This window comes from Phasianus colchicus, chromosome 1 (genome assembly GCF_987193195.1).
Source record: "Phasianus colchicus chromosome 1, bPhaCol1.hap1.1, whole genome shotgun sequence".
NCBI classification, from domain to species: domain Eukaryota; kingdom Metazoa; phylum Chordata; class Aves; order Galliformes; family Phasianidae; genus Phasianus; species Phasianus colchicus.
In genome coordinates, this window is record NC_143436.1 from 89,454,507 (window position 1) to 89,477,198 (window position 22,692).

General features: G+C 51.8%; 2 protein-coding genes and 1 pseudogene across 2 annotated transcripts; 1 reads left to right on the forward strand and 2 right to left on the reverse strand.

Annotated features, from left to right (window-relative positions):
• Positions 1 to 1,055: 1,055 nt before the first annotated feature.
• Positions 1,056 to 4,331, reverse strand: LOC149919828 (uncharacterized). The gene has a single exon (XM_090151957.1). The coding sequence runs from the start codon at positions 4,232 to 4,234 to the stop codon at positions 1,142 to 1,144; it is 3,093 nt and encodes a 1,030-aa protein (XP_090008083.1). The 5' UTR covers positions 4,235 to 4,331; the 3' UTR covers positions 1,056 to 1,141.
• A 6,163-nt stretch (positions 4,332 to 10,494) lies between these two features.
• Positions 10,495 to 12,772, forward strand: LOC149919829 (uncharacterized; annotated as a pseudogene).
• A 2,802-nt stretch (positions 12,773 to 15,574) lies between these two features.
• Positions 15,575 to 18,851, reverse strand: LOC149919830 (uncharacterized). The gene has a single exon (XM_090151961.1). The coding sequence runs from the start codon at positions 18,752 to 18,754 to the stop codon at positions 15,662 to 15,664; it is 3,093 nt and encodes a 1,030-aa protein (XP_090008087.1). The 5' UTR covers positions 18,755 to 18,851; the 3' UTR covers positions 15,575 to 15,661.
• Between the last annotated feature and the right edge of the window lie 3,841 nt (positions 18,852 to 22,692).

The window sequence follows — 22,692 nt, forward strand, 5'->3', positions numbered from 1 at the left end:
TGACTTAAAAATTACGCACTAAAAAATGAAAACTAGGCACTGCAAGCCATTTGGGGCAGAAATCCTCCTCCTTCTCCTCACTGCAGCTCATCAGCTTCTTTTTATTTGTGTAGATAGGTCTGAGGACACGCCCGGGCTAGCACTTAATTGCTTGTCTAAAGGACCTGAGCTTTTAATTGGAAGCCTGGTACTGTGCGGCATGGTGAGGAATCCAAAGTGGCAGCAGAGCTCATGAATACAAAACCTTCAGCAGAAAGTGCCCCATCTTTCCTGCTTATGTAATTTCTCCTTAGCGAGATAAAAAGGGACTTTTGCCACAAAAATATCTCAATCCTAAAGCATTTTTTGAGCTTTCCAGGCTACAGGTGGTTTATATCCAGTGGCACACCAGGAGAAGTACTGCCACATCGATTTGCTTCAACCAGGAGACAGTGGCCTTATTCTGCACCCTTAATACCCAGCTCTTGCATTCTGCTTCTACTCTCCGCCTTTAAATAAACTTTCTTCCACTCACTGGGCTTTCAAGCAGCCAAGACTTTCTAAACATCACCCTACATGTCTTGAATTCTGATGTGTGTCCTGTTGCCTCCTCCTCCGTGTCATATTCTATCGGGGCCTGTTGCTGTAGGAGAGAGCAGAGCTCAGCGCTGCCCCTCCACTCCCTGTGAGGAGCTGCAGGCTGCCATGAGGCCTCCCCTCAGCTCCTCTGCTCTGAACTGAGCAAACCCAGGGACCTCAGCCTCTCCTAATAAGTGTTGCTCCCCAGACCGTTCCCCATCTTTGCAGCCCTCCTCTGGACACTCTTTAACAGTTCTATTTACTTCTTACATTGTGGCACCCTCAGCTGCACACAGTGCAGGAGGTGAGGCGCACAGCACAGAGGACAACCCCTCCCGCCACCTGGTGGCAGTGCTGGGCCTGATGAACCCCAGGGTACCGTTGACCAGTTGGGCTGCCAGGACATGCTGCTGGATCACATTCAACATGCCGACAGCCAGAATCCCTAATCCTTTCTGCAGGAAAAAAAAAAAACCATTACAAGAGGAGCGCTGGTGTTAAAAATATAGCCAATTTATTTAAGTAAGAGAATGACATACTTTGAAAGACCGAAATTGAGAAAACATAGAAACATATCCTGATCCTACTCAATGCTCAGGAATGTGTCCGGTTCGTCAAGCTGCACCCCAAGAGTCATCTCGATGTTGAAGGTGTAGTTGGAGGGGGTGATCAGCTGCATCTTGCACGAGTGGCTGGAAAGCAGCAGCTCCAGGCGGCAGTCACGCGACTGAGGCAGACACCTCCAGGCTGCTTTCACCTGGTCCTGGAGCCAGAGCGTGCTTTTCTCCACGTGCAGATAGGGGCCCGTGCAGAAGGTGTCGAGCAAGCTGGGCTCCTGTTTTTCTCTCAGCTCCTCCTGACTGTGGTGCACAAAGCAGAGCATGTCCCCCAGCAGCCGCTCCCTCGTGCAGGTGCACTCCAGCTGCACGCGCACACAGGAATTGCTCGTCACTGTCTCCACGTCGTCCAGCTCTACATGGAAGGTGTGGCCGGGGGGAGGCCTCACGGGCACGAGCAGGTGGTAGACGACGTTCTCATGGTGGGCAATCCATTCTTCAGAGACGCAGATCCCGATGGCTGGCTGCAGCCTGGGCGTGAAGCTGTGGCAGGTTTGTCCTCGGCAGGCGCGCAGAAGGTCATCCACCAGCTCCTCCACCAGCTGGCACTTCTTGGCCACGTGCAGTGCTGGCCACTCGGTGTGGTCGGCCCAAACTCTGCCCAGGTCCCATGCCTCGTCTGAGTCACTGTCCTCTTCCTCATCGTCGTCCTCCACCTCATTTCTGGACCTTTTCTGGCCGCTGCTGCCACAGGCCGGCATACGAGCCACTTTTGTGAGGAAGAAGAAGGGCTTAAGGAAGGCGGCACAGATCGCAGCACAGATCCAAACAATGCTGGTGGTTCCTGGCAAATATTTCGTTTTCCTGATGCACCAGAGGAAGCCGAAGAACAGGACAAAGACTCCAGGAAAGGCCCAGATCGGCCAGCGCTGCAGGGCAGCAAAGAGCTGGGCTCCCTTGGCCGCCCAGCTCTGCCACTGGCTCCCCTGCACCATGTTGTGCAGTAGCTGAGCCATGTCCCGACTCTGATGCTTCATATGCAGCCAAACGTGCTCGTGCATATCTCCATACATGTGGTGAATTCCCAAAAGGATGATTCCCATCAGTGCCAGGGGGATGAAGACCTTCCGAGCCACTTTCAGGAGGAAGATGAAGGTCTTCAGGATGGCGACAAGGATCGCAGCACAGATCCAAACAATACTGGTGGTTCCTGGCAAATATTTCGTTTTCCTGATGCACCAGAGGAAGCTGAAGAACAGGACAAAGAGTCCAGGAAAGGCCCAGATCGGCCAGTGCTGCAGGGCAGCAAAGAGCTGGGCTCCCTTGGCTGCCCAGCTCTGCCACTGGCTCACTTGCACCATGTTGTGCAGTAGCTGAGCCATGTCCCGACTCTGATGCTCCATATGCAGCCAGACGTGCTCGTGCATATCGCCATGCCTGAGGCGAATTCCCAGAAGGATGATTCCCAGCAATGCCAGGGCGACGAAGACCATCAGAGCCACTTTCAGGAGGAAGATGAAGGTCTTCAGGAAGGCGGCACGGATCGCAGCACAGATCCAAGTAATGCTGCTGCTTCCTGGCAAATATTTCATTTTCCTGATGCACCAAAGGATGCTGAAGAGCAGGACAAAGAGTCCAGGAAAGGCCCAGATCGGCCAGTGCTGCAGGGCAGCAAAGAGCTGGGCTCCCTTGGCTGCCCAGCTCTGCCACTGGCTCCCCTGCACCATGTTGTGCAGTAGCTGAGCCATGTCCTGACTCAGATGCTTCATATGCAGCCAGACGTGCTCGTGCATATCGCCACGCCTGAGGTGAATTCCCAAAAGGATGATTCCCAGCAATGCCAGGAGGACGAAGACCATCAGAGCCACTTTCAGGAGGAAGATGAAGGTCTTCAGGAAGGCGGCACGGATCGCAGCACAGATCCAAACAATGCTGCTGGTTCCTGGCAAATATTTTGTTTTCCTGATGCACCAGAGGAAGCCGAAGAACAGGACGAAGGCTCCAGGAAAGGCCCAGATCGGCCAGTGCTGCAGGGCAGCAAAGAGCTGGGCTCCCTTGGCCGCCCAGCTCTGCCACTGGCTCACTTGCACCATGTTGTGCAGTAGCTGAGCCATGTCCCAACTCAGATGCTCCATATGCAGCCAAATGTGCTCGTGCATATCGCCATACATGTGGTGAATTCCCAAAAGGACGATTCCCAGCAATGCCAGGGCGACAAAGACCATCAGAGCCACTTTCAGGACGAAGATGAAGATCTTCAGGAGGCCGACAAGGATTGCAGCACAGATCCAAACAATGCTGCTGGTTCCTGGCAAATATTTCGTTTTCCTGATGCACCAGAGGAAGCTGAAGAACAGGACAAAGACTCCAGGAAAGGCCCAGATCGGCCAGTGCTGCAGGGCAGCAAAGAGCTGGGCTCCCTTGGCCGCCCAGCTCTGCCACTGGCTCCCCTGCACCATGTTGTGCAGTAACTGAGCCATGTCCCGACTCTGATGCTCCATATGCAGCCAGACGTGCTCGTGCATATCGCCATACATGTGGTGAATTCCCAAAAGGACGATTCCCATCAATGCCAGGAGGATGAAGACCATCAGAGCCACTTTCAGGAGGAAGATGAAGGTCTTCAGGATGGCGACAAGGATCGCAGCACAGATCCAAACAATGCTGCTGGTTCCTGGCAAATATTTTGTTTTCCTGATGCACCAGAGGAAGCCGAAGAACAGGACGAAGGCTCCAGGAAAGGCCCAGATGGGCCAGTGCTGCAGGGCAGCAAAGAGCTGGGCTCCCTTGGCCATCCAGCTCTGCCACTGGCTCACTTGCACCATGTTGTGCAGTAGCTGAGCCATGTCCCGACTCAGGTGCTCCATATGCAGCCAAACGTGCTCGTGCATATTGCCATACCTGAGGAGACTTCCCGGATGGATGATTCCCAGCAATGCCAGTGGGACGAAGACCATCAGAGCCACTTTAAGGAGGAAGATGAAGATCTTCAGGAGGCCAACAAGGATCGCTGCAAGGATCCAAACAATGCCAAAGAACTGCACATTGCCGTGCATGAGGAGATTTCCCAAAAGGATGATTCCAATGACCGCCAGGGCGATGTAGACCACCCAAGCCATAGCCGCTAGCCGCTAGCAGGTGCGTACCGCACTCACTGAAGGCCTACGGCAAAGTGCCCCAGCGCTGCCTCTACTGCAGCTTCTGGCCCCCCCCACCCCACCCTGCATTGTGACTCGTCTGCTGATGTCACAAACACGGCCACATCACCGCACGCTGTCACAAACATGGCCACGTCGCTGCACTCCTCTGCTCTCCTCTCTCCAGTCTCTTCCCTGACCTCGGTACCAGGGAAAGTTATGGAGCAAATCCTCTTGGTGAGATCACACGGCACGTGCATGGCGTCCAGGGGATCAGGCCCAGCCAGCACGGGTTCAAGAAAGGCAGGTCGTGCTTGACCAACCTCATCTCCTTCTATGACCATCTGGGTGACAAGATGATTGGTAGATGAGGGAAAGGCTGTTGGGGCAGCCTCCCTAGACTTCAGCAAAGCCTTTGACACAGTCTCTCACGGTATTCTCCTGGGGAAACTGGCTGCCCGTGGCCTGGACGGGTGTACTTTTCTCTGCATAAAGAACTGGCTATAGGCCCGTGCCCAGAAGGTAGTAGTTAGTGGAGTTAAGGCCACTGGTGGCCCGTTACAAGTGGTGTCCTCCAGAGGTCAGTACTAGGGCCCATCTTGTTTAATATCTTTATGTTGGGAGGTAGTGTCGATCTGCCTGAGGGTAGGGAGACCTCTGAGAGGGGTCTGGCTAGACTGGATCGCTGTGCTGAGGTGAATGGGATGAGGCTCACCAAGGCCAAGTGCCGGGTCCTGCACTTTGGCTGCAGTAACCTGTCAACAAAACCATGACATAACCCCGTGCAGCGCTATAGGCTTAGGGCAGAGGGGCTGGATGACTGTGAAGAGGAAAGGGACCTGGGGGTGTTGGTCGACGCTTGGCTGAACGTGAGCCGACAGCGTGCCCATGTGCCCAAGAGGGCCAATGCATTAGAAATAGCATGGCCAGCAGGAGCAAGAGGTAATCACCCCCTTTATTCAGCTCTGGTGAGGCTGCACCTCGAATACTGTGTTAGGTTTTGGGCCCCTCCTACTAGAAAGACATCGAAACCCTGGAGCGTGTCCGGAGAAGGACAAGGAAACTGGCGAGGGGTCTGGAGCACAAGTCTTATGAGGAGTGGCTGAGGGAGCTGGGATTGTTGAGTCTGGAGAAGAGGAGGCTCAGGGGAGACCTCATTGCTCTCTACAACTTCCTGAAGGGTGGCTGGGATGAAGAAGGGATTGGCCTCTTCTCCCAGGCAACAAATAGGACCGCAGGAAATGGCCACAAGTTGCGCCTGGGGAGATTTAGATGAGATATAAGGAAGAACTTTTTCTCTCAGAGTGTGGTCAGGCACTGGAACGGCCTGCCCAGGGAGGTGGTGGAGTCACTGTCCCTGGTGGTGTTCAAGAGGCGTCTGGATGAGGTGCTGCAAGACGTGGTATGAAAACACTGAAGACAACTGGCCCTAAAATGGAGTCCTGTGGAGCTCCTTGGAGTTCCACGGGATGAGCCCGTGTGGGCCTCGTAGATTTGTATGCATCCAGCTGCAGCAGCACATCCTACACAAGTTTGGGGTTGTCTGGGGGCTTATTCTTACCACAGTCACAGTCCTCCAACTCATGTCTCTGGGCTTCCCAGAGCTCATCATCAGTGTTGAAGACAGTGGTGAGGAAGGCATTAAACGTCTCTACAGCCATTTCTGCTCCACATGGTGGAGCAGGCTGTCCCCCTGCAGCCCACGGGCACTGCGCAGGGCAGATCTCCACGTACAGCCATGAAGGAGCCCACGGTGCAGCAATGGATGAGGCCTGGAGGAGGACAAAGCACATGGAGCAGCCCTGGGCTGGAGCTGCAGCCCGTGGAGAGCAGACTGCAGTGGGGCTGGAGGCCACCCACTGGGGACCTGTGTGGAGCAGTGCCTGACAGGTATACCCAGCGGGTCAAAACCGTGTCGGGGCAGTGCTGGGAGAGCTGCAGCCTGTGGGAAGCTCATGCAGGATCAGTTCTAGCTTCAGCAGCATCCTTCATGGGGGAAGACAGAGACCACGGAGGAGCAGCAGAGATGAAGCATTAAGGACTGAGCACAGCCCCCTTCCCAGTCCGTCCTGCTCATCTTGAGGGGAGGAGGTTGAAGTTTCAAGTGAGAAGTTGAGCCTCGAGAGTAGAGGTTGTAGGAGAAAAGCGTTTTAGCTTTGCTTTTAGTTTTCACTGTTCAACCCTGTCACTAACAGGCAATAAATTGAATTCATCTTCCAAAAGCTGTGATGGTAACTGATGAGAGATCTCCCTGTCCATATCTCAACCCACAAGCTGTTTCATCATATTTTCTCCCTGCTGAGGACGGGGAGAGAGAGAGCAGCATGGTGTGCACTGAGTAAACAGCGAAGGTCAACCCACCATGTATGTACAGCTTTTAAAATACAGTCCGAATAAAGTGATTGTCCCCTACTCTTTCCACTGGCAAAGGTACTCCTTAAAAGGGTTCCTTTCCAGGCGTGTGTGAGGTGGAACAGAAAGTAAACGTGTTCAGGAACAAAAAGTTAAATCCACACCTGCAACCACGTCCACATACATTTGCTTTCTTAAAAAACAAAACTTAGCCACAGAGCGACCGGTCCAGTAAAGCTACGTAGAAATCCAGAAAATATCCAAATATCCCCCTTTCTTTTTTTCATCTGTGAGCTCCCATTGAAGCACAGTGCATACTGGCTCTTGATAAGAACCGGACCTCTTGACATAAGGAAATATTTCAGCAAAGGGTTCCCACGTCTTCAAGTCAGTATGCACAGCCTTCTTGTGCGATGCTCTGTCCTGCATGTCGGACACTCTCCTTTACTTCCTGTAGGCTTAATGGTTCTGGGGATTGAAGCAATGTGCAAGTCTTGCATTTCACATGCGGCCTTACTTGCTGGGTAGGGGCATTTTTCAGCGGAGTGGATTTGTACCGTGATTTCAGAGATTTCTGACAAAGCAAATGGTCTCATTCCCAGCCCGTATAAGGGCTGAAGCCAGCCTAACTCAGCTGGTGACTGCAAGCAACTGGGTGAGCCAGTCGCCATTGCTTTTTTCTTTCACACACTGATACAAGTGCACATTTTCAGAGGGTGTTTCCCCTGTATCCTCTGAGATCCCCAGTATCCTCTGAGATACTGTTGGTATCTCAGAGCAGGGCTTTTTGATTGGGCAGCTTGTTTTGTTTCGGCATCTTTTTCCTCCTGGCGTTCTTGCACATACCGCTAAGTCACTCGCCGAGGCTGTCAGGAGCTCCCACGGTCTCCAATGAAGCAGTTCCTTGAGGATTTGCTGTTAGTTCATCCAGGCCCAGGGGACAGGATCCACCTTCTCTTCAGAGCCATCACAGTGGCTGGCACTGCCATGAGGTTGCTCTTCCCCGCTGATGTTGTAACCAGCTTCATACCAAGCTCCGGATGATATTTAAAGCTGTTTAGGCCTTGGTGCTCTCGTGTTCTGTGGCAGGAAAGTCACAGACTCCGTTGCTGGTGCAGAACAAAGACCTTTATTGTAGGTGCTTATAACCTTTTGCACCCGCGCACAACCCCTTGGTCACATGTACCAAGCAGGCACCTCGTGCGTGTTTACATCTGGCACAAGTAGCTACCAAGCTTGTTTACACATTTGCAAGGTCTTTTGTTTATAATGTCTTTCTTTGTCCCACCTCTCCCCCTTCTTTCTTAGTTTGAACAACAAGAACTTGCTTGATTGCCTTATTAATAGAAAGAATATACGCCAAAAAACATGCAAAAACCAAAAAACACAATAATCCACATCACCTTTCCGACCCACGGTCTCAAACCTTGATACCACCCATCAAACTAAACCCACAAGTTTTCAACATGTAGCTTTTGCCCCACAAATCAGAACAATATTAACAGGGTCAGGCCATTTGTGAAATACCCGCACCACCGCAGCTAAGTCCACGGTCTGTGGAGATCCCTCTACAGTGTGAATGTCGGACATCCACTGTACAGTTAATAATCTGTGCCCTGGCGGATGCACTGATATTGCTCCAGGGAAGCCTTCCCTGGCCAGCTGGAAAAACAGCAAACTTTGAAACAACTGCTGTAACATATTTACAGATACTGGCAAAATAAGCACTGAAGGCTCCAACCCGCTCAGCGACAATAGTCTTTGCCGTCCCCTGATGATGAGGGTGGCGATCATTTCAACCCTCGTAGTGATAGTTTCTGCTTTTAATTTTGCGTCCCATTGAAAGTCCAGATTCATAATTAACAATTGAAAGGGGAGAGCTGGATCATATCGCTGAACCTGTCGTTCTGACGTGGCTGTCGCAACCTCCTTAATGGCGATTTGCGCTTCCGGCGTCAAAGTTCACCTTGAATTTAATGCCGTGTCCCTCCCCTTTGAATAGCTGAAATAATGGATGCAACGTTTCCCAGGTTATGGCCAGCATGGTTCTGACCCAATTTATGGCTCCTAATAATTTCTGCATATCATTCAGGATGCGAACCTCTGTGCTTATTTTTAGACATTGTGAGGCTATGTTCTGATTCGTATTTCGCCAACCCAAATATGTCCAGGGTGAGCTCTCCTGTGCTTTCTCAGGAGCCACTTCTAAGCCCTGACTTCTGATGCATTCAAGAACTATGGTCATTGCATGTTGCATCTGTTCCCCTGACTGGGTTGCCACAAGAATGTCATTCACATAGTGATAAATAGTCGTGTGGGGCAACCTTTCCTTCGCAGGGAATAGAGCCCTTGCTACAAACCACTGACCTGTAGTGGGACTATTTTTCATTCCCTGGGGTAACAACGTCCAATGATATCGTTTAGCCGGTTCAGACGCATTACTGGAGGGAACTGAGAATGCAGACTTAGGTGCATCTTGAGGATCCAGCGGAATGGTGAAGAAGCAGTCCCTTAAATCAATAGCAGTCAAACACCAGTCTTTTGGTATCATTGTAGGGGATGGTAGGCCAGACTGCAGTGGTCCCATTTCTTCCACGACAGCATTAGCTTGCCGTAAATCTTGCAACAGACGCCATTTCCCATTCTTCTTCCTAATCACAAACACTGCAGAGCTCCATGGGCTGGCAGTAGGAATTACGTGGAACTGTTCCTGAATGAGTTCATGCAAGTGATGCAGCTTTTCACTACTGAGGGGCCACTGACCCACCCACGCAGGATCTGATGACTTCCATATGACTACTAATGTACGCTGCACCGCAAAGGCCCCTATGATAAAACTGTCCCCAAATTCAGTCCCCACTGAGAGAGGCAGTCCCGTCCCCAAAGAGACACGAACACAGGCTCTTATGCCTTTGGGGCCCACTACTTGAATCACGTGTGCACTCTGCACACGGACAGTCTGGCCTCCTATACCCACTGATGTGGTATGAACCTGTGAGGTGGGCCAGTGTGATGGCAAAGTCCTTTGGGCAATTACTGTTACATCTGCCCCCGTGTCCATGATGCTAGACACCATAAATTTCTGGATGGAGTCCCTGACTCTAGCGTGCAAGTCAGGTCTCACGGGTTATCCTTAGATATAAGTCCGTGACAGGGGGGCACAGGCCCCGCGAAGGAGAGAAGGAAAAAAAAAAAGGTACGAACGGTTTGCCGCGACCCGGCCGGCCCCGGGCCACGTGCGCTCCGGAGAGGGACCGGGGGCAGGGAGCAAGCCGATAGTGTTAACGAAAGGAAACACAACGGCAACGATCTGAGCAGGAAGGGTAATTTACTGAATCTAACTAAACCAAACAAAACGAGAGAGACAAGAGTATCAAAAAATGAGAGTCAAACCACGATAGTACGAGGGAAAAGCACGTGCGCTCTCTGCGGCGAGCTGAGACGGCTGAGCCGGGCCAGACCGGGAGATACAGCCGCTCCCGGGTCCGCAGCTCCACCCCACTTCCTCTTCTCGCCAGCTCCTCCGGAGATGCCGCCCCCTCCCGTCCCACCAGGATGCTCAGAGAGTCCACAACAGTAAACGCAGCCAGAACATTAACTCGTTAACTCCCACTGGCCCACATGATGTTCTGATGTGGAATACCGACAACAAAAAAAAATCACAAAACCACAACATCAGGGTTGGCTGAATGTGTGATACCTTTGGAGCCCACAGTATGTGTGGGGATCCTGTATAGCCAAACTCCTCAGCCCCTCTCTCTTTGTCCATCGCTGGCACCCGTTGCGCATAAAAATGTACCCGTTGTGCAATACGGGCGCCTGATGGCACCTGACAAGGAGGCGTTGGATTCCACACCATCATTTTAATCTTCCCTAAGAAATCTGCATCTATGACCCCTGGTAATACAAAGAGACCTTGCATCGCAACAGAAGATCGCCCTATCAACAAAGCACTACAACCATATCCTAAGGGTCCCATGACTCCCGTCGCTACTGCCCTCACCTGGATAGACTGTAAGGTCACCGGCTCAGAGGTGGCCAGATTCACTCCGGCGGCATCACGAGTTCTTGCGTATAAATCTGTGGTGCCTGTGGCATTGGAGTCGATTGTGGTGCTGGGGCTGCTTGTGTCATCGCGTGTCCCCGTTTCCGTGAAGAGGGAGCCCTTCCTTGCCTAATCCACAGTGGCACTGATCTGCATAATGCCGACCCTTGCGGTATCGGGTGCGTACCCCCGGCCCAGGCGGCTGCAAGGCCCTTCTGTTTGGGCAATTTTGGTGGAAATGACCTGGCTGACCACATGCAAAGCAATTCTGAAAATCTAATTTCATCGCTGCAAACGCTGCAGCCATCATGTTGCACTGATGTTGCGTAGTGCCCACCTTATTACGAGCATCTATCATCTGTAAGAGGGTAGGTTTATTCAGGGGGGAGAGAACTTTCTAACAATACTCTTCAGCATTTTCTGTAGCCATCTTTTGCAGCAATTTTTCCCGCGCCTCCTCATTTTCCACCTGTTTGTCCATACCAATGACTTGTAAAGCGTCCCCACTTGGCATACCCGGATTCTCTATTGCCTTCTCCCAGAGCCCATCCACATCATGCACTGAGTACTTGTTAAAATCAATTGTGTCAAGGTCTTGCAATCACAAGGGCAAAGAGTGGAACTTTTCATAACAGAACTCAACTGATTACTGGTACAGGGGGAACCCAGCCCAAATGCAAGAATCGCTTTCCTGAGCTCTTTATTATTTGAATGCTTATACCCTCCGATCTCGGGCACTTGTTAGCTTTGTAAGTTACAGGGCAGGCGAGAGCCGAATGCAATCTTTGAACCATGTCCAAATTCCCCGCCCGCTCTGCTTCTTTGCGGATCACACGCCAAACATCATGTGCATCGAGGAGGTGCAAGTCTGTTTCCTTCCTTGGGCTCACTAGTCTGGGCTCTAAAGTGCCACTGTCCTTGTAATCGTGGTCGTTTACAGTGGCCCCCACTGTTGGCAGCCCTTTAGAGGTAGTATTGCTGAGTTGAAAAAATGTGAATAAAATATATTCGGGTTGAGTTTGAATGCGTGGAATGGAAAGATAAGTAAACGAGGATACGATGAGTCTATTTATTTCAGTATATTTGCAACACATCTTGTTGTAGTCAGCCTAAACTGTGGGATTAAACTGACCAATGGAGCTTTTTAATGCTTTTGTTTGTCTTCAGCAGTTGAAAGTCTTAGCTCCTCTATCTTGCTGTCTTGCACTCCTGAACTGATAGCAACTAGCTTTTCTCCTTTGCCTTTTTCAGTTACTCTTCTTTTTTAACACACTTTTCAAGAGAGATCACCCAGAACTGCCTTGCAAGAAAAGAGATGCTCTTGCTCAGAAGAGAAGAGATGTGGCTGTTCCTTCCTTGCAGTAAGACCCGAATGAGAGCCACCCGAGGAGCAGCCCAGGCGCCCAGTCCATGCAAGGAGCGGCTGCTGGGCCAGGAAGGAGCCTGCTGTCAGTGGATCCAGAAGCTGGCACACAGACAGTGGCACCCAGGGGTCCCTGCTGCTCAAGAGCTGCAAGAAAGCCATCACCCGAGCCCGGCAGTGGCAGCGCTACTCCAAGCCTGCCAGATCCTGCTGCAGCAGCAGGGAAAGAACGGTGCCATCCTCTGGCCCCGTCTCCACTGCTACCAAGCAGCAGCCAGACCCTGGATGTCACTTCTGCTGCTCCACCTTACAACACTCTGCCCTCTGTGGCATCCAGATTTACACCTGGCCCACCACAGCAAGAGCTTCCCTGACACCCAGACGCACCAGAGCTGCAGGCTCCTCGGGCTGCCCGGTCATACCGTAGCCCATCCTTTGCAATGGCCGTGATGGCAGCAGCCATGCTGACAGCGCACAACTGGCAGCCCCAGGCAGCCCCGCACTGCCCGACGTGCAGCTGCAGCTCCCACATGGCAGGTGCAGCTGATGGGCCAGCACCTCAGCGCAGGACCCTCTGCAGACAGCAGGGACAGCAACACCCGGTTACAGGTCCATCACTTGGTCGTTCATAGACTGATAGCTCTGGAAATAAGATGTTTGACTAATAAACCTTTTCAGTTGTCATGTGCTTTCAGTCATTCACTCATTCACTCATTCATTTAATGGTGAAATCTCAGATTGGATTGAATTTGTACTTTGTCTCTCAGAAGGGAGTTGAATCACCTGTTCTAACATCACTGTAATGGTTTTGTGTTTCAGTCAAGCTCCAGATAATTAGCCATAGAGAGTAAAAAGACCAGGTCATGTTGTTCTGTGTGTGTGAAGCATGCACTGCAGGTAAGCACACCAAGCAGACAGAGCCTCTTTGGAATGGAGGACATTGAAACACAGGGGGCCCTGGCAGGAGGATGACATCACACTCCCACAAACTCGCCATAGCAAACGCCGTGCGCTTACCACGGTGGAAGCAACCAGCGGATGGCTGGAAACGCATCCCATACTCCATGCAACCGCCCAAACTCCTATCCTGGGCCTTGAAAAGCAAGTGTTATGAGTTGACATGGCACCCCAGAAAAAGTTGAGTCAGACAACAGGACTCATTTCCAAAATAACCTCATAGATACTTTAAGCCAAGGAGCGTGGCACCGAGTGGGTATATCACATGCGCTATCATGCACCAACCTCTGGGGAAGTCCAACAGTACAATGGACTACACTGAGAGCAATGGGTGCTGGGACATTCAAACACTGGGACACGCATTCAGCAAACGCCACCTGGTTAGTCAGCACGCTGGGATCTGCCAGTAGAGCTGGCCCTGCCCGATCACACCCCTCATGTACTGTCCAGAGAGTTCTGGGGGTGCACATAAGGAACATGCTGGGCCAGACGCTCTGGGTTATTCCTGCCTTGGGCAATGGCAAGCTCCTCCGTGGGACTGCTTGTGCTCGAGGACCTGGGTGCACGCGGTGGGTAATGCGGAAAGATGGGGATGTCTGGTGGTGGACCTCCAGGTGGTTTGATGCTGGGTGAGAACAGTCAATATTTGAAGTTGCCGGATGTTAACTGCTACATAATGCTGCATGCCGTCATGTCTATGGTTGTTATATACTTTATCAAGAGTATGACAGTTAGAACCATCCAGATTGAAGGAGAACGGATTCTGATGGAAACAGAATGTGATAATCCAACACTGTGCATCATCCCTCCTGCCCTGAAAGACAGATAAGAGCCCAAAGTCTGGACTGACTGAACTGCACAGACACTACGCAGGGATGGCCCCTTTTGTGTGTATACATCAAAAAGCAAGATAGGTGATGGCTAATAGTTGGGTTGCATGTAAACTGTGGGACATGAGAGTGATGTAATGGTGATTGGAATAAAGAGTGGATACTGTCCTAGTTTCAGCTGGGACAGTTTTTTCTTCACGGTGCCTGGTATGATGCTATGTTTTGGCTTTAGGAGAAGAACCGCGTTGATAACACACGGATCTTTCAGGTGTTGCTGAGCAGCGCTGTAGAGAACCGAGGACATGACTCCAGTAACTCGGTTCTTAGTACCGTCCTGCCTGCGAGGAAGGCTGGGGGGCACAGGGAGCTGGGATAGAACAAGGAGAGCTGACCTAAACTGGCCAAAGGGATATCCCACACCATACGACATCACGTGAAAAAAAACTACAAAACTGAGGGGTGTTCACTGGGGTGCGGGTGGAGAGTGGCAGTTGCTGTTCAGCTAGTGACTGACTCTGGGACCCTCAGAGCTCTGAGTTGGAAGACTGTGACTATGGTAACAGTAGACTCCAAGGCAAGCCCAAACTTGTGTGGGATTTGCCGCTACAGCTGGGTACATACAAGCGCATGGGGCCAAGGGGATTCATCCCACAGAACTCCAAGGACTGGCTGCCGTCATCATGAGACCTCTCTCAACTACTTTTCAATGGTCTTGGGAATCTGGAGAGATTCCAGTCGACTGTAAGCTAACAAACGCTGTCCCGGTTTTCAAGAAGGGAGGGCAAGAAGAAGACCCTGGTAATTACAGGCCTCTCGGTCTCTCTTCAGCGCCTGGCAAGATTACGGAAAAGATTGTTCTGTGAGTTTCTGAAAATCTCCTGAAAGACAGCACAGTCACTGGTCACAGCCAGCATGGGTTCACGAGGGGAAAGTCTTGCTTAATGATCTCAATCACCTCACAGTAAGATTCCTTATGTTTTCTACATAAAGTTGGCTAAAGCATTAATATATATAACATACCGAAAATTCTGTAAAAGAAATTCTGTAGGGCTGCACAGTCAAAAATTAATACAAGAATGAAAGAGGTAGCTCTATGACGCTAATAAGAAATGGTCTAGGAAGATTTCTTGACATTCCTAGATGCGCTGAAGGATTGCCTGTTGACTTCCTCCCCATTTTACAGCTGCAAATCATAGAAAAAAATCCCCCTCTCGTATCCCAAGAGGAAGCGATTGAGGTATTTCTTCTGCAGGCAGCAGCAGAAGTGCCACAGGAGGTCATCCAGCCACAGGGGCAATTTCTCTTGCTCCAGGCTTCAGAGGGCTACGGTTGTCAGGTGGTGAATCACAACCATCTTCAGGGCTTGGGGTGAAAAGCTGTGCCCACGGGCAGACAACTGCAGGTCCGCAGACAGTTGAGGTAGAAGCTGGGGTGCTGGGCGTGCCTGGCCGTATTCCTGGCAATCTGTATGTCCGCCTCAGCGCAGTTTTCTGGCCGCACCATGCTGCTGGCGCAGCTGGCTTCAGCCTACTCGATGCTCAGCAAAGTTCCTGAGACATCCAGCTCCTCCTGAATCCTCATCCCAGTGGCACTGAGCATGTCTTGATGCTATTGAACACATTCCTACCAACCAGAAATCAAAAGGCAGCTGCAGAAAAGAGCCTTAGCGATAAATAACAGATTGATAAAAAGCCATGTTCAAAGCAAAACTACTCTTAGGTGTTGATTTGTCCTATAGACACAAAAAAGAAAACTCTTACACAAGGAGCGCTGGTGTTAAAAATATAGCCAATTTATTTAAGTAAGAGAATGACATACTTTGAAAGACCGAAATTGAGAAAACATAGAAACATATCCTGATCCTACTCAATGCTCAGGAATGTGTCCGGTTCGTCAAGCTGCACCCCAAGAGTCATCTCGATGTTGAAGGTGTAGTTGGAGGGGGTGATCAGCTGCATCTTGCACGAGTGGCTGGAAAGCAGCAGCTCCAGGCGGCAGTCACGCGACTGAGGCAGACACCTCCAGGCTGCTTTCACCTGGTCCTGGAGCCAGAGCGTGCTTTTCTCCACGTGCAGATAGGGGCCCGTGCAGAAGGTGTCGAGCAAGCTGGGCTCCTGTTTTTCTCTCAGCTCCTCCTGACTGTGGTGCACAAAGCAGAGCATGTCCCCCAGCAGCCGCTCCCTCGTGCAGGTGCACTCCAGCTGCACGCGCACACAGGAATTGCTCGTCACTGTCTCCACGTCGTCCAGCTCTACATGGAAGGTGTGGCCGGGGGGAGGCCTCACGGGCACGAGCAGGTGGTAGACGACGTTCTCATGGTGGGCAATCCATTCTTCAGAGACGCAGATCCCGATGGCTGGCTGCAGCCTGGGCGTGAAGCTGTGGCAGGTTTGTCCTCGGCAGGCGCGCAGAAGGTCATCCACCAGCTCCTCCACCAGCTGGCACTTCTTGGCCACGTGCAGTGCTGGCCACTCGGTGTGGTCGGCCCAAACTCTGCCCAGGTCCCATGCCTCGTCTGAGTCACTGTCCTCTTCCTCATCGTCGTCCTCCACCTCATTTCTGGACCTTTTCTGGCCGCTGCTGCCACAGGCCGGCATACGAGCCACTTTTGTGAGGAAGAAGAAGGGCTTAAGGAAGGCGGCACAGATCGCAGCACAGATCCAAACAATGCTGGTGGTTCCTGGCAAATATTTCGTTTTCCTGATGCACCAGAGGAAGCCGAAGAACAGGACAAAGACTCCAGGAAAGGCCCAGATCGGCCAGCGCTGCAGGGCAGCAAAGAGCTGGGCTCCCTTGGCCGCCCAGCTCTGCCACTGGCTCCCCTGCACCATGTTGTGCAGTAGCTGAGCCATGTCCCGACTCTGATGCTTCATATGCAGCCAAACGTGCTCGTGCATATCTCCATACATGTGGTGAATTCCCAAAAGGATGATTCCCATCAGTGCCAGGGGGATGAAGACCTTCCGAGCCACTTTCAGGAGGAAGATGAAGGTCTTCAGGATGGCGACAAGGATCGCAGCACAGATCCAAACAATACTGGTGGTTCCTGGCAAATATTTCGTTTTCCTGATGCACCAGAGGAAGCTGAAGAACAGGACAAAGAGTCCAGGAAAGGCCCAGATCGGCCAGTGCTGCAGGGCAGCAAAGAGCTGGGCTCCCTTGGCTGCCCAGCTCTGCCACTGGCTCACTTGCACCATGTTGTGCAGTAGCTGAGCCATGTCCCGACTCTGATGCTCCATATGCAGCCAGACGTGCTCGTGCATATCGCCATGCCTGAGGCGAATTCCCAGAAGGATGATTCCCAGCAATGCCAGGGCGACGAAGACCATCAGAGCCACTTTCAGGAGGAAGATGAAGGTCTTCAGGAAGGCGGCACGGATCGCAGCACAGATCCAAGTAATGCTGCTGCTTCCTGGCAAATATTTCATTTTCCTGATGCACCAAAGGATGCTGAAGAGCAGGACAAAGAGTCCAGGAAAGGCCCAGATCGGCCAGTGCTGCAGGGCAGCAAAGAGCTGGGCTCCCTTGGCTGCCCAGCTCTGCCACTGGCTCCCCTGCACCATGTTGTGCAGTAGCTGAGCCATGTCCTGACTCAGATGCTTCATATGCAGCCAGACGTGCTCGTGCATATCGCCACGCCTGAGGTGAATTCCCAAAAGGATGATTCCCAGCAATGCCAGGAGGACGAAGACCATCAGAGCCACTTTCAGGAGGAAGATGAAGGTCTTCAGGAAGGCGGCACGGATCGCAGCACAGATCCAAACAATGCTGCTGGTTCCTGGCAAATATTTTGTTTTCCTGATGCACCAGAGGAAGCCGAAGAACAGGACGAAGGCTCCAGGAAAGGCCCAGATCGGCCAGTGCTGCAGGGCAGCAAAGAGCTGGGCTCCCTTGGCCGCCCAGCTCTGCCACTGGCTCACTTGCACCATGTTGTGCAGTAGCTGAGCCATGTCCCAACTCAGATGCTCCATATGCAGCCAAATGTGCTCGTGCATATCGCCATACATGTGGTGAATTCCCAAAAGGACGATTCCCAGCAATGCCAGGGCGACAAAGACCATCAGAGCCACTTTCAGGACGAAGATGAAGATCTTCAGGAGGCCGACAAGGATTGCAGCACAGATCCAAACAATGCTGCTGGTTCCTGGCAAATATTTCGTTTTCCTGATGCACCAGAGGAAGCTGAAGAACAGGACAAAGACTCCAGGAAAGGCCCAGATCGGCCAGTGCTGCAGGGCAGCAAAGAGCTGGGCTCCCTTGGCCGCCCAGCTCTGCCACTGGCTCCCCTGCACCATGTTGTGCAGTAACTGAGCCATGTCCCGACTCTGATGCTCCATATGCAGCCAGACGTGCTCGTGCATATCGCCATACATGTGGTGAATTCCCAAAAGGACGATTCCCATCAATGCCAGGAGGATGAAGACCATCAGAGCCACTTTCAGGAGGAAGATGAAGGTCTTCAGGATGGCGACAAGGATCGCAGCACAGATCCAAACAATGCTGCTGGTTCCTGGCAAATATTTTGTTTTCCTGATGCACCAGAGGAAGCCGAAGAACAGGACGAAGGCTCCAGGAAAGGCCCAGATGGGCCAGTGCTGCAGGGCAGCAAAGAGCTGGGCTCCCTTGGCCATCCAGCTCTGCCACTGGCTCACTTGCACCATGTTGTGCAGTAGCTGAGCCATGTCCCGACTCAGGTGCTCCATATGCAGCCAAACGTGCTCGTGCATATTGCCATACCTGAGGAGACTTCCCGGATGGATGATTCCCAGCAATGCCAGTGGGACGAAGACCATCAGAGCCACTTTAAGGAGGAAGATGAAGATCTTCAGGAGGCCAACAAGGATCGCTGCAAGGATCCAAACAATGCCAAAGAACTGCACATTGCCGTGCATGAGGAGATTTCCCAAAAGGATGATTCCAATGACCGCCAGGGCGATGTAGACCACCCAAGCCATAGCCGCTAGCCGCTAGCAGGTGCGTACCGCACTCACTGAAGGCCTACGGCAAAGTGCCCCAGCGCTGCCTCTACTGCAGCTTCTGGCCCCCCCCACCCCACCCTGCATTGTGACTCGTCTGCTGATGTCACAAACACGGCCACATCACCGCACGCTGTCACAAACATGGCCACGTCGCTGCACTCCTCTGCTCTCCTCTCTCCAGTCTCTTCCCTGACCTCGGTACCAGGGAAAGTTATGGAGCAAATCCTCTTGGTGAGATCACACGGCACGTGCATGGCGTCCAGGGGATCAGGCCCAGCCAGCACGGGTTCAAGAAAGGCAGGTCGTGCTTGACCAACCTCATCTCCTTCTATGACCATCTGGGTGACAAGATGATTGGTAGATGAGGGAAAGGCTGTTGGGGCAGCCTCCCTAGACTTCAGCAAAGCCTTTGACACAGTCTCTCACGGTATTCTCCTGGGGAAACTGGCTGCCCGTGGCCTGGACGGGTGTACTTTTCTCTGCATAAAGAACTGGCTATAGGCCCGTGCCCAGAAGGTAGTAGTTAGTGGAGTTAAGGCCACTGGTGGCCCGTTACGAGTGGTGTCCCCCAGAGGTCAGTACTAGGGCCCATCTTGTTTAATATCTTTATGTTGGGAGGTAGTGTCGATCTGCCTGAGGGTAGGGAGACCTCTGAGAGGGGTCTGGCTAGACTGGATCGCTGTGCTGAGGTGAATGGGATGAGGCTCACCAAGGCCAAGTGCCGGGTCCTGCACTTTGGCTGCAGTAACCTGTCAACAAAACCATGACATAACCCCGTGCAGCGCTATAGGCTTAGGGCAGAGGGGCTGGATGACTGTGAAGAGGAAAGGGACCTGGGGGTGTTGGTCGACGCTTGGCTGAACGTGAGCCGACAGCGTGCCCATGTGCCCAAGAGGGCCAATGCATTAGAAATAGCATGGCCAGCAGGAGCAAGAGGTAATCACCCCTTTTATTCAGCTCTGGTGAGGCTGCACCTCGAATACTGTATTAGGTTTTGGGCCCCTCCTACTAGAAAGACATCGAAACCCCGGAGCGTGTCCGGAGAAGGACAAGGAAACTGGCGAGGGGTCTGGAGCACAAGTCTTATGAGGAGTGGCTGAGGGAGCTGGGATTGTTGAGTCTGGAGAAGAGGAGGCTCAGGGGAGACCTCATTGCTCTCTACAACTTCCTGAAGGGTGGCTGGGATGAAGAAGGGATTGGCCTCTTCTCCCAGGCAACAAATAGGACCGCAGGAAATGGCCACAAGTTGCGCCTGGGGAGATTTAGATGAGATATAAGGAAGAACTTTTTCTCTCAGAGAGTGGTCAGGCACTGGAACGGCCTGCCCAGGGAGGTGGTGGAGTCACTGTCCCTGGTGGTGTTCAAGAGGCGTCTGGATGAGGTGCTGCAAGACGTGGTATGAAAACACTGAAGACAACTGGCCCTAAAATGGAGTCCTGTGGAGCTCCTTGGAGTTCCACGGGATGAGCCCGTGTGGGCCTCATAGATTTGTATGCATCCAGCTGCAGCAGCACATCCTACACAAGTTTGGGGTTGTCTGGGGGCTTATTCTTACCACAGTCACAGTCCTCCAACTCATGTCTCTGGGCTTCCCAGAGCTCATCATCAGTGTTGAAGACAGTGGTGAGGAAGGCATTAAACGTCTCTACAGCCATTTCTGCTCCACATGGTGGAGCAGGCTGTCCCCCTGCAGCCCACGGGCACTGCGCAGGGCAGATCTCCACGTACAGCCATGAAGGAGCCCACGGTGCAGCAATGGATGAGGCCTGGAGGAGGACAAAGCACATGGAGCAGCCCTGGGCTGGAGCTGCAGCCCGTGGAGAGCAGACTGCAGTGGGGCTGGAGGCCACCCACTGGGGACCTGTGTGGAGCAGTGCCTGACAGGTATACCCAGCGGGTCAAAACCGTGTCGGGGCAGTGCTGGGAGAGCTGCAGCCTGTGGGAAGCTCATGCAGGATCAGTTCTAGCTTCAGCAGCATCCTTCATGGGGGAAGATAGAGACCACGGAGGAGCAGCAGAGATGAAGCATTAAGGACTGAGCACAGCCCCCTTCCCAGTCCGTCCTGCTCATCTTGAGGGGAGGAGGTTGAAGTTTCAAGTGAGAAGTTGAGCCTCGAGAGTAGAGGTTGTAGGAGAAAAGCGTTTTAGCTTTGCTTTTAGTTTTCACTGTTCAACCCTGTCACTAACAGGCAATAAATTGAATTCATCTTCCAAAAGCTGTGATGGTAACTGATGAGAGATCTCCCTGTCCATATCTCAACCCACAAGCTGTTTCATCATATTTTCTCCCTGCTGAGGACGGGGAGAGAGAGAGCAGCATGGTGTGCACTGAGTAAACAGCGAAGGTCAACCCACCATGTATGTACAGCTTTTAAAATACAGTCCGAATAAAGTGATTGTCCCCTACTCTTTCCACTGGCAAAGGTACTCCTTAAAAGGGTTCCTTTCCAGGCGTGTGTGAGGTGGAACAGAAAGTAAACGTGTTCAGGAACAAAAAGTTAAATCCACACCTGCAACCACGTCCACATACATTTGCTTTCTTAAAAAACAAAACTTAGCCACAGAGCGACCGGTCCAGTAAAGCTACGTAGAAATCCAGAAAATATCCAAATATCCCCCTTTCTTTTTTTCATCTGTGAGCTCCCATTGAAGCACAGTGCATACTGGCTCTTGATAAGAACCGGACCTCTTGACATAAGGAAATATTTCAGCAAAGGGTTCCCACGTCTTCAAGTCAGTATGCACAGCCTTCTTGTGCGATGCTCTGTCCTGCATGTCGGACACTCTCCTTTACTTCCTGTAGGCTTAATGGTTCTGGGGATTGAAGCAATGTGCAAGTCTTGCATTTCACATGCGGCCTTACTTGCTGGGTAGGGGCATTTTTCAGCGGAGTGGATTTGTACCGTGATTTCAGAGATTTCTGACAAAGCAAATGGTCTCATTCCCAGCCCGTATAAGGGCTGAAGCCAGCCTAACTCAGCTGGTGACTGCAAGCAACTGGGTGAGCCAGTCGCCATTGCTTTTTTCTTTCACACACTGATACAAGTGCACATTTTCAGAGGGTGTTTCCCCTGTATCCTCTGAGATCCCCAGTATCCTCTGAGATACTGTTGGTATCTCAGAGCAGGGCTTTTTGATTGGGCAGCTTGTTTTGTTTCGGCATCTTTTTCCTCCTGGCGTTCTTGCACATACCGCTAAGTCACTCGCCGAGGCTGTCAGGAGCTCCCACGGTCTCCAATGAAGCAGTTCCTTGAGGATTTGCTGTTAGTTCATCCAGGCCCAGGGGACAGGATCCACCTTCTCTTCAGAGCCATCACAGTGGCTGGCACTGCCATGAGGTTGCTCTTCCCCGCTGATGTTGTAACCAGCTTCATACCAAGCTCCGGATGATATTTAAAGCTGTTTAGGCCTTGGTGCTCTCGTGTTCTGTGGCAGGAAAGTCACAGACTCCGTTGCTGGTGCAGAACAAAGACCTTTATTGTAGGTGCTTATAACCTTTTGCACCCGCGCACAACCCCTTGGTCACATGTACCAAGCAGGCACCTCGTGCGTGTTTACATCTGGCACAAGTAGCTACCAAGCTTGTTTACACATTTGCAAGGTCTTTTGTTTATAATGTCTTTCTTTGTCCCACCTCTCCCCCTTCTTTCTTAGTTTGAACAACAAGAACTTGCTTGATTGCCTTATTAATAGAAAGAATATACGCCAAAAAACATGCAAAAACCAAAAAACACAATAATCCACATCACCTTTCCGACCCACGGTCTCAAACCTTGATACCACCCATCAAACTAAACCCACAAGTTTTCAACATGTAGCTTTTGCCCCACAAATCAGAACAATATTAACAGGGTCAGGCCATTTGTGAAATACCCGCACCACCGCAGCTAAGTCCACGGTCTGTGGAGATCCCT